The sequence below is a fragment of the Crocodylus siamensis genome, chromosome 7, assembly GCF_052110815.1.
Source record: "Crocodylus siamensis isolate JL-2025a chromosome 7, ASM5211081v1, whole genome shotgun sequence".
NCBI lineage: Eukaryota > Metazoa > Chordata > Crocodylia > Crocodylidae > Crocodylus > Crocodylus siamensis.
The window spans coordinates 21355211-21370932 of record NC_143401.1 but is presented as its reverse complement, the minus strand read 5'-3'; the positions used below and the strand labels follow the sequence as shown (position 1 = coordinate 21370932).

Genomic DNA, 15722 nt, shown 5'->3' with positions numbered 1-15722 from the left:
TACATGTGCAATCAACGTGACTGAATAAACTTTGGCACAGTTTGTACCGGGGTTTATTGTTCCTGGGCACTGTGTTTACACATGTGCCCAGAACTGCGGTACACTGAGTTGGGTCAGAGCAGCCCCAGCTAGCAAGGGTCCCAAGGGTCAGCCTGCCAGCCCAGGGTTTCTCCCCACCATGGCTCAACATGCTGCAGAGGGGCTTGCTGGGGCATGAAGGTGCTCCAGTGCAGGGCTAGCTGGTGGGCAGCCCCCACGCTGAAGCACTCTCATACCCAAACCAGCCCCGTCAGCATCTACATATGCATTGCAGCGTACTAAATAATGCCATCATAGGACAGTACTTGTGTTGACAAGTTACTAACCTATGGTGTCATTTATTAGTTGAGCGCAGCCTAATAGGGTTGCATGCATAGATGCTGAGACTCAACTGTGAAGCTAATTAGGTAACTCCACAGTAAGCATCTTGTGTAGATTCACCCACTAAAGTCTAAGATACTACAGTTTAGGTTTTATCTACCCCAAGGTAAGATTATGCCCCAGGCAGTCATCTCAGGGCAACTGATACACAAGAAAGCCCAGCCCTTTCTACCTCAATTTATTGTGACATAATAGGATGGCTACTGATAGCTATGGCTATTGAAAACCACCTAAACCAGTAACAGTTTGAGCCAAACAGTTCAAGAGAATATCCTCTCAAGGTCAGGGCTGAAATCATGGGCCCCATGAAGTCAATAAATATTTTGCCAATTGACTCAGTAGGGCCAGGTTCGTCCCTTTCAGGACTGTTAGGTAGGTTTCAATGTTGTAAATCTTAACCAGGAAGAATGAGAGGGATTCTGCTGCGTCAGTTATATGGGCACTCCCACGGGGTAGGACTGATGTTCATGAATACAAGTAAGGCCTTCAACTCAGGAAAGACGTATGACTCAGGAGACTCATATTTTTAGGCAAACAAAGCCAAAGGCAAAAGAGGAAATAGCAGTCAAATGAGACTTTCGCTTTTCATCTTCAGGACCGTTATCCTAAGTCAATGGCGCTCAACCTTTCCTAACCTTAAGCTGGATGGACAGTGCATCCAGGGCAGGCATGATGGGCACAAGTTAGCCCCATGGAAGGGGGTGGAGGGAAGCCTGGGCCCAAGCCAGCTTCTCGGGGAAGGGGCCATGGCTTGGCCCTGCGGGGAAAGAGGAGGCATGGCCCAGTTGCAACCCAGCCCCGGGGCAGGGAGGGGAGGAAGGGGTCATGGCCCAAACCACTGGAGGGGAAGACAGCACAGCCTGGCCCCAACCTGGCCACACAGGGGACAGGGTAGAGGTGTGGGGGGGGAGAAGAGGGCATGGCCTGGCTCCAACCTGGTCCCACAGGGGGAGGGGGTGTGGCCTAGCCCCAATTGAGACAGAGGAAGGGGGCATGGTTTGGTCTAATGGGGGGGGAAGGGGGCACAGCCCAGCTGTGACAGGCAGTGCAGGGCTTGGGATTTGTGAATTTGGTGGAGCAGGGAAGGTGGCTGCATTAATGGCCACTGCTCCCCTGCCACCAAATTTCCCAACCTGGGAGAGCCCTGCAGCATGGGTGCCAAGGCTCCATGGGCCACATTTCATAGATTTCATAGACATTAGGGCTGGAAGGGACCTCAGAAGATCAAGTCCAGCGACCTGCCCCAGGCTGGAGGTTGAGCACCCCTGTTCTAAACAAACCTTAGTGGAAGGGAAGCAACAAACTGTTAATGCTTGTTAAAAATGTACTAAGTGCCGTCTCATCATCTCAAAGTTATGCCATTTCAGGGAAGGATTAACTCAGGGCCAGACTACCTAGCTCATGCTAAAGTAATGTCAGTCTGCTTCACAGAGATAAATGAGAAATCTACAGTCTAGGATGTGTCATTCCCAGCACCCTCTCCTCCATCCCAGGGTGTCTTGACTCCTAGCCCTGCCCTTGCTTGCCAGCTCTCTAGTAGCAAAGTCAGAACGGTGCAAGCAAGAAACAGTTTTAACTCTTACCATGCGATTGCTCACAGCACTTTCTAACTTTAACACTGCTTAACATTTCACAGATTTAGTATTGTGTAGGTGTAACATGTAACTTCACCCTAAGTACTTGTTTCTCCAGAACAACACTGAGCCAGCTGGACGAACATGGATATAGAATGTGTGCGTTCATAGATGTCAGAGGCCACTACTCTCACAATAGTTGGCAGAACACTAGAAAGGTGGTACATGATTGATCACACTGGTGATTGTCAAGAGAGCCAGGGGAGTAGTAGTAAAATGGAAAGACCAAAGATGGACCAACACAAACAATTGGCTCTTTTGCTAGTGGGGCCATATTATTTGCCGCTCGTGAGTGTTCAGATAGTTGACGTGTTATTGGTGAAAATATAAAGCCAAACCCTAAAAAATCATGCATTTCACCACCAATACTTGTTCCCAAGAAGGTGGATCAGAAAAAGATACGATTTATTAGCCACCATGTGCCTAGACATATCAAATGAACACTGACCAGACTTAATGGATACAAAGAACTGCAATGGGAAGAGACTCATGTGCATTTCACATTCCCTTTTGGAACATCCAAGCCTACAGGGGAAACCATACGCATATTGCACAATACTCCACTCCCCCCACTCCCACGTCCTTCACAGCTATTTGACCCCTGGAGGAAAGTTCTGATGCTTTCCATATGCAATGAACAAGCCAGCTCTATAATCCACCCCACTGCACTCCTATTTAAAATTCTTGGCTTGAGTTGGCAAAAAGCAGCAATGTGAGATTTTGTCACTTAAGAACTGAGAAGTCATTGTTACAGCCAGTCAAAAGATCTCACCCAAAAAAGTTGTTTTCAAACACTTTTTATTTTTGCAGAGAATTTGATTGTTAGGTGATGTCTGAAATTTGCGTTAAAATTTTGGGGCCCCAATATGTATCTTAGGTATGGAAAGGACAAGATCTTCATATACCATGACTCCCAACCAGATGGAGTTATGACATATACAAGGACTTGGTATATGTCCTGACTTCTATCCCTCCCCACTAGATTCTTACATGAGATCCATTGCCGCAGTATGATATCATTTGCCATCACCTTGGCTACTGATAATTGCGAGACGCTGCCTTATAAAAGCACCATTCTGGGGTCCCACCAACAGAAGAAGTGGGCAGTGTGCATGGCCCTTTTCCAGGAGCAGTGCTTATTGGGGATATCCTGAAAGCTTGCTGAAAAAATAGGATTTGTGAGGAATCACAAGTTTAACAACTTGTGGCAACACAATCTAGATCAGTGGATCTTTCAACCTTCTCAGGCTCAAGGCACCTTTCTATAACTCTTCTGAATTTTGTGGCATCTCAGTTGAGAATCACTGGCCTAAATCAGCAAGTATTTGACCAGATGTGTTCAGGACTTTATACTGGGTCCATTTTTGTCACAGAAATAGACATAATAAAAGGAGAAAGAAACTGAAAACTATTGGCAGGGCTTATACCACTTCAAACAAAGCATCCCTAATGCCAAACCAAGGAGCAATCTAGCATCCCAGAGCGGAGCCATTTATTTCTATGCCTTGGGTAGGGAAGGGGGAATGGGTGTTGTACTAAGTGTAACCTGGGTGATATGCAGAAAGGTACCCCCTCTCCAAATGAAGGGATGGTCAGCAGGGGCAGGTATGCTGTGGGAGGCATGGCTGCCAAACTATATATAGCTCCCCTCTTCTTCCTACAGAGCAGAGCCAGGACATTCAGATCAATCTCTCTCCCTCTTTTATTTATTTATTTGAGTTATGAATTCACCCAGCACACTAACTGTAAACCCATGCACAGGCCTGGTTCCTGGTGAACTTCAGGTTAAACTGCAGTCCTGCCCTTCAGGCCTGAGGAGGAAGGGGCACTCATGGATAAAACAGGGGTTAGTTGATGAACCAGTAACAAAACAACTAGCAATCATGGGTCAATAGTTAAATATTCACATAAAGTGTTATATCACATACAACACATTTGCATAAAACATTTCATACGATAAATACCAATACCGGGCAGCTTATAACACTTTCCTAATACAATAATAAAAGGTGCAGGGTTACCCCAGGGATCCCAACAGCATAGAGGGGAAAAAACCAACAATGCAACAGTTGCTGGATGGTTGTAGTGGTGCTGGTCTAAGGACATAGGCAGCAGGGATGTGGGGCAGAAAATTTTCCACTGCTTTATTTTATTAATAGGAAATTTTCCCATTTCTAAAAATTCATTGTTTCATAAAATCCATTAGTAACAATGAATGGATGCCAATAAAATATTAGGCAAGCTTGGCAGTTTCAAAGTTGTAATTAATGTTTTTCAGGTGATTATCACTAAGAAGTGTGAGATAGTACATATATGTTTTATTGATTTGTAAACAAGAGGGTAAATACACTCACATGATAATCCAAACCAAAACCCAAAGTTATGAATTCACCTAATTGACTGTGCAGGTCAAACCAAAAACCAAATTAACATTGCTAAGCTTGTTTCTATTTCTCAAAATCTCTTGCTTCTGGAGAATCAGTCACTAGCACAATTAGTGAAGAAGATGCAGTGTGATGATGAGTTGCCCTTACATATAGACTCATTGGTAAAACCATCCTTTAGCAAAAGAGAAATAATTCAAGTAATACAGATTCAGATTTGCCTCAATCTGACTCTGAAATGGAACTAATAAGTAGTGCAAGTGATTCTACAGATAGTGACAGTGGAACTGGAGGTGCAGCACTAACCTCAGTGGAAGAGTTAAACCCTGTTGAAGTAGATGGGTGGACAACCACAGCATATCATGCACAGTTCTTTGGGTGTGCTAAACTTAGTGTCTCAGTTTTCAGTGCCTTTGCTTTTTTCCCCCCGCTTAAACTAAGGCAACCAATGTAAGGGAAGTACATGCTATTATGTATTGTCTTTACATTTTTACAAGTATTCCAATGAAAATTGGAACCTGTGCACCGTCGCTGCAGCCTTCTCCACAGTGGGGCTGGGATGCAGCCACTTGCTGCTTCCTGTCTGGCAAAGACTTCTTCAGATGCTTCTCGGGCAAACACTCCACCCCGCTAGTCAGCTACACCAGCTCTTCCTCAGCCCTCTTTGTTGTCCCTCAACACCCCTCACATGCTGGGCACGCTGGCTTTTTATCCCCTTAGAAGGCTCTGCCCCTGGATTGGGAGCGGACCAATAGCAAAGCCTAAAGGGTTAGTTCCCCCTCAGGTCCTCCCTAGGTCAGGACAAGGCAAGCCTCTCTCTTTCCATTTCCTGATTGGTGGGGAAGGGGAATACTCCCACCAATTGCTCTGAGCCTTTCAGCTGCAGCCGGGAGCCGGGCTTCTACTGGCAAGCCTGCCACATCAGCATAGGAGAATGGGGAGTGGGGGAGCTAGGCAGAGCCTTAACTGCAGCCATATGGGCTCGCCCAGGGGCTGCAGGTTCTCACCCTCACTCTCTAGCATGTTAACCCTCTTTCATCTGCATGCAATCAGGGCTGTAGAAGACTTAATTTAGCAGTCAAAGGATTAACAAAGTAACAGCTGCCATAGCAGGAGGAGGTGGGGAGAGAGGCTGCAAGGGGAATACTGCCTCCTCTCTGTGCTGCCCCCAAAAGGTCTATGGTAAGAGAACATGACTTACCACAGCCCTTCCTGGTCTGACCCCACATCCTTCTCCCAGAAACAGAGGAGTGTGGGACAGTCCCACATGCCATGCATGCCTCTGTTTCTGGGAGGAGTGTACAGGCTTGGGCAAGGAACAGGTGTGGCATAAGCACACACTCTGGCCACAACTGCTTCCCGATCTGCCACTGTAGGAAGCATACTGGCATTTCAACTTGCCCTCAGCAGCCCCACATCACAGCAACCCAGCTGGGAACCAGTGGTCTAGAACTCAGGAAACCTGGGTATTAGTCACAGTTTTATCACTGACCTACTTGGTGGCCGTTAAAAAAAAAAAAAAAATCATTTCTTCTCCCTGTCCTTAAGCTTCTTCATCTGTGGTGTGGCTAATGATGATGCTGGGCCCTCTTTGTAAAGGATTTGAGGCACAGCCTATCTATGAAATGGGCTCTATGAGAGCTAAACATCATCATTACTGTTCTTATCATCATCAAGCTCCAAGAATTTGATCTGAATATCATCCACTCAGCATTTTTTTATCCACTCTCCATTTGTCCATTAGGTTATGTACACTAAAGTGTTTACCCAGTCCTAAAGTGTACCCAGCTATGATATCTTTCCCTGCTTAAATAGGATTATAGATGGTGTAACCCCTCTCAGACCAGATCTAATTTGAGACACATCTTCCTAAATACACAGACACAAATACACCAAAAGGATGTGTCCATCCCCTCACAGGAAAGTATAGTCACAGCCCCAGGAAATATTATCAGATGGATGGAACGAGAACAGAAGGATCCCCTGGTTCCATCAGAAGCCATGTTCCCTCCTCCATAAAGAAAGTAAAGACCCACCCACCACAGCATGCAGAGAGAATGCAAATGCATGTTCTTAAAGTGCAACAATGATGACCACACGATGTGCATGGCAGTAAAGATTTAGTCCAGAATTAGTACAAAAAACAAGAGAGCAAACCTTTAGGAAGTGGGGAAGGAAGTCAAGCAGCCTCCTCTGCTGCTCTTCTGGGATGAGGAAAGGAGCTGCCTGCTCATACTCCAGAAAATGTTTGGCTAGCATCTCCCACAGGAGTACAGAGCACTGGTGCTCCCCTTCCTCATGGGACTCAGGCTGCACAGTGGCATCCACATCACTGCCATCGTCAGGGAATTGCTTTTGTTTTGTTCCGTCTTGTAAATCATCCTGCTGAGTTGGTAACTCTTCTCTTACATCCATGATATAGGCAGACCTGAAGTTAAAAAACAAGTATTACCTTCTTGTGGAATTTTCCACTAACATCTTATTGGCTGCTTTCCTTGTCTGAAGAGATGTTGGAGACCCATGGATTTCCTTTCAACTTACATGCAACTGTCTCTCTAGGACAAAGTACATTGTATGTGTCCAGGGATGGATTCAGGGGGCGTACAATGGAGCTTTTACACCCCTCCAATTACTGCTTTACCCTAACTTTAAAACTGCCTAGAAGGGGCAGACTATACTGACAGGGTTAATTGACTTCATGGCTCATTATCATTTCCCCAATTTCTGCTAATCTCTCTTTGTTCCATAGGTTTTAACGACACTCTTTATTTTTCAATGGTCTTGATGTTTCATTAATCAAGGTATCCTTTCTTCTGAATTTTTTCTGCTTTTTAGCTATTCCTGGTAATAACTCTCTTCTATTTCACAGCCCTGCAGACTAGTTTTAGTTCTAGCTAAACACCTTAACTTAGGTGTGGTAATATTAACTCAGGTGTGCCTACTGTATTTTAACTTCCACAACTGAAGGACTTTTAAAATTTTAACCTAAAGGTCTCACATTGGCAAATCACATTAATGAGCTCTCTCACATACCTAACATGGTTAGATGTGTATCTAGCTGGGGTAATGTAGGCCCAGCACTCTTTCCTGCTTATGCAGGGGGTCGGACTCGATGATCTATTGAGGTCCCTTCCGACCCTAGCATCTATGAATCTATGCAAATACTATATAATTTGCATGGGCCTTCGATGCTTAACATGAGAGTCATGAGCTAGGACTTGTGAGAGTCAGATAATCCTTGCTCAGCCACTGCCTGCTGGGCAACCTTTGGCAAGTCACTCTGGTCCCCATGCTCAGCTTGCTATGTAAAAAAGGGGAAATAATGCTCTGCAAAAATCCTTTGAAAGCTACAACATACTCTATGAGAGCAGGGACTTACTACTAGAGAAGATACATGCCAAGCCATATGTCCCTAGGTGTCACTGAGTTATGGTGGGCTCACTAGGATAGAAGCGCAGTGTTTGCTGCAGGGACCCAGGTGAGGTAGACCTAGCTGGTACGGTCAGGGCCAGGACAAGGTTAAGAGGACTGTTCGGAATCCCATTTTTGCATTGAACTGGACAACAGAGACATGCCAGGCAGGCTACTTCTGCTTGCTGTAGGGTCTAGCTTAGGGGTGGGCAATTATTTCAGCCCGAGAGCCACTTAATGAGTTTTGGTGAGCTGTTGAAAACCACACACAAAATTAATGGGGAAGATATTGTTTTAACAAATTATAGATAAAAAACAAAACATGCTAAAAATCAAAGATCTACTATAACATATTTTAATTTATTTCAAAATATAATTTTTGCCCTGATCTATGTTTTTTTGAGTAGTTTATATAAAGGTGATTGCACAGCAGCTCAGAATAAAGTCTTATTCTTGTATATTGAAAATTAGGTTAAAGAAAAACAAAGGAACACATTCAATGGAAAAAAGAATCAGCTCATTTCCAGCTTGGGCTTTGGGCATTCGGGCGGCCTCCCTGTGAGCTCCCTCAGCATGACCACAGGCTCCCAAGCTGCAGGTAGGCAGGGCACCATTGGCCCAGCCTGACCAGGGATGCCAGGGCCTGCTGCATGTAGCTGGGTGAGAGGGCCGGGATTGCTTCTGCCCAGTATTGCCCGCAGTGCCAGCAGAGGCTGGAGCTGCCAGGACCCAAGTGTGGCTCCCCCAGGGCCGCACAGTGCCAGGCAGGCGAGCGAGCCCTCTTCCACACAGTGCCCCCTGCGGTACCAGCAGAGCCTGGAGCCAGAGCTGCCAGGGCCTGAGCATGGCTAGTGCAGGGCCACCACCCATCCCACCTGCCTGTGGGCACGATAGAATTAATTGGTAGGACATATTTAGTCGTATCCCATGGCCCATATTTTGCCCACCCCTGATCAAGCTGAAGCCCACTTGTGGCAGTTTACTGAAGGTTGGTCAATACTAAAGCCTGTAGCTGCTGTGCCTCCTGGTTCCTTAACCCTCATCTTGTCTCCTGGTTTTTGACTTTCATTCCCAAACTTTTGCTTGTTTCTCCTCCAGTCTTTCAAACTGGACTGGACTGGTTAAATCCTTGTTTGTCTTCTGTGGACAACAGCACAGCTAGTGGGGACACTGGATGGAGTAAAGGAGTAAGAAGCTTTCAATAGCCTAAAATAAGGCCCAGTGAACAACCGTTTTCTGCTCCAGGCAGATGGAGATCTTGGCATCTCACCCTTGTCCCCCAAGTCTTTGCCCCTATATCCAGCTTTCCTCCCTCAGCCTTCTCAGGTCCTTCCATCAGCCCTGTACTCCAAACCTGTATAATCATATTAATTGGACTGGTGAAATCAGGCTTTTCCAGTTGTACAGTTTCTACAAAATCCTGCCTCTTGATGCCTACAATGTTCCCCAAGTGTCTAGATTTGACAGGATATACCATATTTAGCCGAATCCAAGATGATTCTGAATTTAACAATAATTAGATTCTTCACATGGAAAAAAAACTATATATTTTTTTAATTTCCCTGTCTGGAACTTAATTTTTGCAGGGTTGCCTTAAAGTTGTCCCTTCCCCCCACCAGCACCACCTACCACTGCTGCAAGCAGGCAAGGAGCAACAGCAGGGCAGGTGATGATAGGACAGGCAGCAGGGCAGTCAAGTGGCCTCACCTCTGCCTCTTGCCACCTGCCCCCACTTTCACTTGGTCCCCTGGTTACATACAACCCAATGCTTGCATGCCCCATGTTGCCTCTAGCCCCAGCTTGATCACACAGCAGTGACAGCAGCTCTGGCTGGGGCTGGAGGCAGCATGGGCTCCATGTATCCTGCCCCCAGCAAGAGCTGGGCCCTAGCAAGAGCCAGAGCTGCAAGGAGAAGGTAAGCAGCAGTGCAGAGCAGAGGAAGGAGAGCAAGCTATAGTGGGAAGGTGGTGGGGATGGTAGTAGCTGTGGCTCCAACTCTGACTCTGAGATGCAGCCACCTTATACCTGAATCTAAGACAAGGTGCTCCCCGCCCCCCCATGTTGAATGGGGAAAAAAACCTTTGTCTTATATTTTAGTAAATACAGTAGTTATCAAGAGTTAGCATGCTGCAGACAGACACACAAGTGCCATCCACTGAATTTTAAGGCTTTGGTGGGCTCAGCCAGTTTACTGACAATCACAAACCAGCAGGGCCAGCAGCAGAGGTGGCAGGGCAAGCAGCCTCAGGCCAAGGGGCCACTTGCCACAGAGGTGGCAAATGAGCCAGCAACTTCAGGGTGAGTGAGACTTTGCTGGACCAGCCCTTCTGCTGCCAAGGGCCATGTCCACTGGATCCCAGGGGCCCCAAGTTCTGCAGGAGGCCCTGCCCTACCCTAGCCACACCCCTAACTTCTCTAGTCTTTAAAGCAGGAGCGTCTAACATACAGCCTAACACATTATGACTTTGCATGCAGAATATCTACAACCAGCTTTTTTACTTGCTATTCCAGATGCTAAAGGCAGTGCCGCCAACCCAAGTATTAAAAAATCATGAGTTAGCCCCCCCTGCCAAATTTAGTGACCAGTTTAGAAGTCATGAGATTAAAATACATGTGAGGACTTTGGCCTGTGAACAGCTATGCAGCCTGTGTCCTGTTGTTTGCACTTTGCCCATCTCAATCCTGCCTCTCAGTTTCACTTCCAGATTCTCACTAGTAGGCTAATGGTTTGCAGCCTTTGTAGGGGATGTAAAGCTGTTCCATCTAGATCAGCCTAACTAGGGTTAGGTCAATTTAAATGCCCATCTGTGCCAGCATTCTGGGTGGTTTAAATTGCCGCAAAATGGCAGGCTTCTTCTAAGGTTGGTTCTCCTGAGGAGGCAAGCTAACTTAGATTGGGAACAGGTTAACCTGTAGACGTTCAGAGCACAGCCCTGGGGCTGGGGAAGCCCTCTCGCTCTCCCCAGTCCTGAGGTTGTGCTCTTCCTACCCTTCCCCACAGCCTTCCCAGGCTAATTTTAGCCCCTGTTCCTCCCTCCCCCTCCCCCACACACCAACCCCACTGGATAGACACCAACGCCCTCCCCAATCATGTCAAATGCCACCTCCCCACCACAGCCTACCCACCCCCCACCTCAAGTTACTTACACCCCACACAACTTCCAGGAGCAGCAAATGCTACTCCCACTCTACAATTCACATGGCTAAAAGCAAGCTGCAGAAACAAAGACTGGGAACAGCAAATAGCTTAGACTCCATGCACCCCATGTTAGACTCAAAGCAACCACCAGAAAAAGTCACTTCATTGCTTCCACTTTTTTTGACTGCAGAAAAATAGTAGAGCAATTCTGTTGTAAAGAGCTCGGAAAGATCACCATGGATCAGAATATTTTTGATATAATAGATTCCTATTTAAAATCTCTGGGTTTCTCTTGTGAATCATGCAATTGTTTGCATAGCTGACCATTGTCCTCACAGCACCCTTAAAAGGCTGCCATGGCACCCCAGGGTGTTGCAGCACCTTGATTAAGAACACCTGTAGTAGGCAATGAAGAATGTAATTGTCCTCTCACCACTATTCACCAACCCACCTGGAATGTACTGATGGCCACAACACTGTTCTTAGTGGGATATGACTGGCACTATCCAAATCACTGACCACTGGAACAGGGAGGCCAAGGTTCACATAGACACAGAGAATAAAGTATCAGATTAAGTCAAAGCCTAAAAAAATCAGGGTTGAGGCACAGTGGCCAAGCAGCGTGAACAAACTACTTCTGTGGAGAACTAGGAGACTTCACCTTAGGAGCATTTGTAGACAACACTTAAGTGGATTTAAAGTGAGTTAAATGCCTTTTGCACCACTATAATGGCATTGCTGTTTGCACATTCGGCAGTATATTGCACATTAATTCCACCCGCTGTAGCACCTTTGGCGGCATAGTTTCATAGTTTCTAGGGTCAGAAGGGACCTGAGCAGATCATCTAGTTCGACCCCCTGCCATAGCAGGAAAGCATACTGGGGCCAAATGACCCCAGCAAGATGCTCATCTAACCTCCTCTTAAACACCCCCAGGGTAGGAGCCTGCACCACTTCCCTTGGAAGTTGGTTCCAGACCCTAGCCGCCCTGACTGTGAAGTAGCGCCTCCTGGTATCTAACCTAAATAACGCACCTTAAATGACTTTGGGACGCAGCAAATGACTTTGGGGCTGCTGCAAAGTAAAAACACCTCTGAGAAGTTTTAGGGGGGTTGTACACAACACAGAGGTTTAATTCTTCCTAAATTGAAGTGGTGGTTTTTAAAAAATACCGTTTCACTTTAGGGCAAAGTAAGCCCTCGTGTTGTGTACACCCATGTCAGGACTGTTGGTCTGGCATGTCTCACCAGCACCAAGATTTCTTAACAGATAATTAATGAAGGCAACACAGTAACTCAGCAGAAGGCACACAAGGACCCCATTATACAAAATAAACAGGAAGGGCAGGTTCCTCATAACTGAGTGGGAAGGGTATTTGTCAGACTTTATATTTAGCCCTGGTAGGAGGACACTGCTTGATATCAGCCCACTGGTGAGCTGTCACAGATCTGTACATTGCACTGAGAGAGATCATGCTCGATGAAGAAAGTCACTGAAGGCCTTCTACAAAGCCAGCTCTTCATTAAGGGAGGCCTCAGCTTTAGCAGGGATTCTGAAGGGTATCCCTTTATCACAAAATATATTAGATGCCTTGGTGTCAAAAACTATCATGACCACAGTGCACAGAGAGCACCAGATTTAGGTATTTTTCCATTTCTGAAGCTTCATTTAGCAAATGCTTATTAAAGCAAATAAACCTCACTAATACTTACAGTTCAATGGGACCCAGCATGATCCCCTGAGTAAGGGTGGGTCAGGTCCAGTAATGAAGATGTGGCCTCACCCTTATCTGGAGTATTCAATCAGTAGGTCTCAAAGCACTTTTACAAAGGAGGTCAATACTGCTGTACCCATTTTATTGATGGGGAAACTAATGCCCAAGGAATTGAAATAACTTGCCCAAGGGCTCCCTACAAACTGAACTGCTCTAATTATTTGATAATAGACAAGTTGTTTGTCTTTTATTTTGCCCTAATAATTTATATAGCTAACCTATTCTTCTAATGTGGGATAAAGTTTACTTAGGTTCTGCTTGCTGGAGTAAATCACTGCACTCCGGAGGGTTACATTGTGGCCATAATAAAATCAACAGCAAGAATCTAATCTGGGTTGAAGAACTGGAAAAACAGTCTTAGTCACATCCCCTTTCACCTAAAACATAATCTTAATCTTTTTATCTCAGGAGTTGAGTTTATGTAAGAAAGCCTCCAATATATAAATCTAAGTGTAAACACCATTCCCTCATAACAGAAGCTACAATTTAGTCTGCTGCTAATTCCAACAGCCCTGAGGAAGATGCACTGAACTGCAAACTAAGGCCCCTGAATTAATCTATTCCCAATCCAGATTGACCTGAGTATATTTCCTTACAGTAGTATCTACTATCTCCTAACAGTTTCTTCCAAACCCTTCAAGCTTACCATCTTCTCTTTGGAAGATAACTATTTGCCTGGACAGGTCAGTGCACTAGGAGGCCATGAATAGAGGCTCTTTATACTTTAAATAACTGATACATTTTCAAAAGGACCAAAGTCCTTATATCCCACCATAGTACTGATCTTGGTCATTAAAATTTAGTCAAAGGCCGAAGACCTTTATAGACTAACTAAATTATATAGCTATATAGATAAATATATAGGGGGAGAAAGGGAGGACAAAGTTTTGTGAACCCAAGTTTATTTCCTTAGAAGTGAACTTGGGTTCACAAAACCTTGTGCTCTCTCTGTATCTCTTATTTAGTTAACCCAGAAATGCACCCTGCATTCTGACCACCTTAAGGCTAACATGGCTAACTACCTCTCTCTACTTATTAAAATTCAACTACTAAGGACTGTTTGCTGTTGATGAGTTTATAGACTATTTTTGTGTCTGATAACGACAGATCAGAAGTCTGAATAAAAGAAACCTTTCTTTAAAAGGACATGAAAGGGGAAAAAAAAAATATATATATATATATATATATATATATTAGGCCCAGTGTTGTAATTTAGAAAGTGGCAGTAGGTAACAAAGGGGAAGTGAAACTTACTGGTAAGATTTTCCCCATGTTCAAAATGAAATCTGTGAGACCACATTACAGCAGCCGTTGCCCTTATCTGACTGATAAAACAAAAGAACAAGAACTTATCTGACTGATACAAGAAAAATTTATGGGAAACAATCAAAGATCTGATGCTAAAATCCTTTAGGCCTCAAGAACTGAATCACTAGGTGCATCTACATGTGTAATAATGTTTTTCCTAATGCACATTAAATTTAGTACCTCTAATATAAGCATTTATACACATACTTTTCCATGCTGCGACGCACCGGAGATCTGGCAAATTGAAGCAGACTCAATTAATTGAGTCTGCTCCGCATGCGAGCTGATGCGCACTATACTGCGTTGATCGCAGTTGTATAAGTTGTGAAATGTGCGACAGTGTGGAGAAAATGGTGGCAACGCGCTTTTGAACTAAAACGCCTTCGACATGTTTTAGTTCAAAAGCAGACTACCCACCATTTTCTGTATACTGATGCATATTTTGCCACTTATACAACTGCATATGTTGCAGCACTGGGCACTTTTCAAAGCACCCATGCTGTGGTGCATGCATGTGTAAAAATGCCCTAAGATACTAAATAAATGCACATTACACTGCCCTAATGCACAATACAAAAAGTGCACCCTTTTTTTAGTGATGCTTAAATGCATAGTAGCATATTTTACTGCACATTAGCATATTTTAATTTTTTTATGCAGTGCTTTAATGCACAGTAAAATAGGTGCTGCGCATTAAAAGCACATGTGTAGATGCACCCACTGTGATTGATTTTAATCAAGAATAAACTGGATCTACACAGACCAGTCCTATCAAGATGACCCATATTGGCCCCCTGTCTACCCATATTAGCTCCTTTTCTCCCTCTCTCACTTAGTTGTATATAGCTTTCTGAATAGTTAGCTGGGTAGAGATGCACCTTATGGATAAACTACATCAGGGATGCATAAACTTTTGAGACCCCAGACTCACTTCATCAAATTCTGGGCTCAAGAAAGCTTATGCATCTCTGACATAGCTAATCCGTAGGATGGAATTCTCCCCTGCCATCTGTGTAGGCAGTTATAGTGTTCCCTGATAAATATTATTTGCCCAAGTTCAACATATTCTATATTATGGACTTTCCCTTATTTCTTCATATAGTCAGCCTGGACTTTCCCCTAATGATCTCTGTTGCTCTTCCCTGTTTTCCCTCTGGCCTGCTCAGTTATTTACAGCATTCAAAGTAGGAATTATATGTTATGTAGAGAGTCTGCAGTTTGAGTTCAGTCATTCCAAAAGTAAGGAACTAGTTAAATTACAGTTAATATTGCTATGTGCAATTCCCTTCCCTCCCTTTGTCCTTTCTGTTCAAATCATAAACATTTTGGGACTAGAATGATTCTTACGTGTTTGCACAGCGCACCAAAGGCTCTGTCTTGGTTGACAGAGGTTCTATCTTGCACACTACAAGCAAGAGAAGGTGGCCTTTAAAACACATTGCAGACTTAGAGAGAGCTACATACTGTTCAAAGGACACGTATCTTTTGCTAAGATAAGGTGCTTGGTTCTTCAGCAACATCAAATTCAGATACTGAGCAGGAGTCACTCCAGTAAAGGCAGAGTTGCACAAGTTTATAGCAGGATTAAATCTGCCACATTCCAGCAAATCATTGATTCATTCTCAGATTCTTACCTGCGTTCCTGTTTACTT

At 44.7% G+C, this 15722-nt stretch overlaps 1 protein-coding gene across 1 annotated transcript in view; it reads right to left on the bottom strand.

Annotated features, from left to right (window-relative positions):
• WDFY4 (WDFY family member 4) overlaps positions 1–6853 on the bottom strand; it is a 291265-nt gene extending 284412 nt beyond the window's left edge. The window contains exon 1 of the mRNA XM_090058037.1: positions 6596–6853. Coding sequence (XP_089914163.1) covers positions 6596–6853 — 258 coding nt within the window. The remainder of the gene's footprint in view (positions 1–6595) is intronic.
• Positions 6854–15722: the final 8869 nt, after the last annotated feature.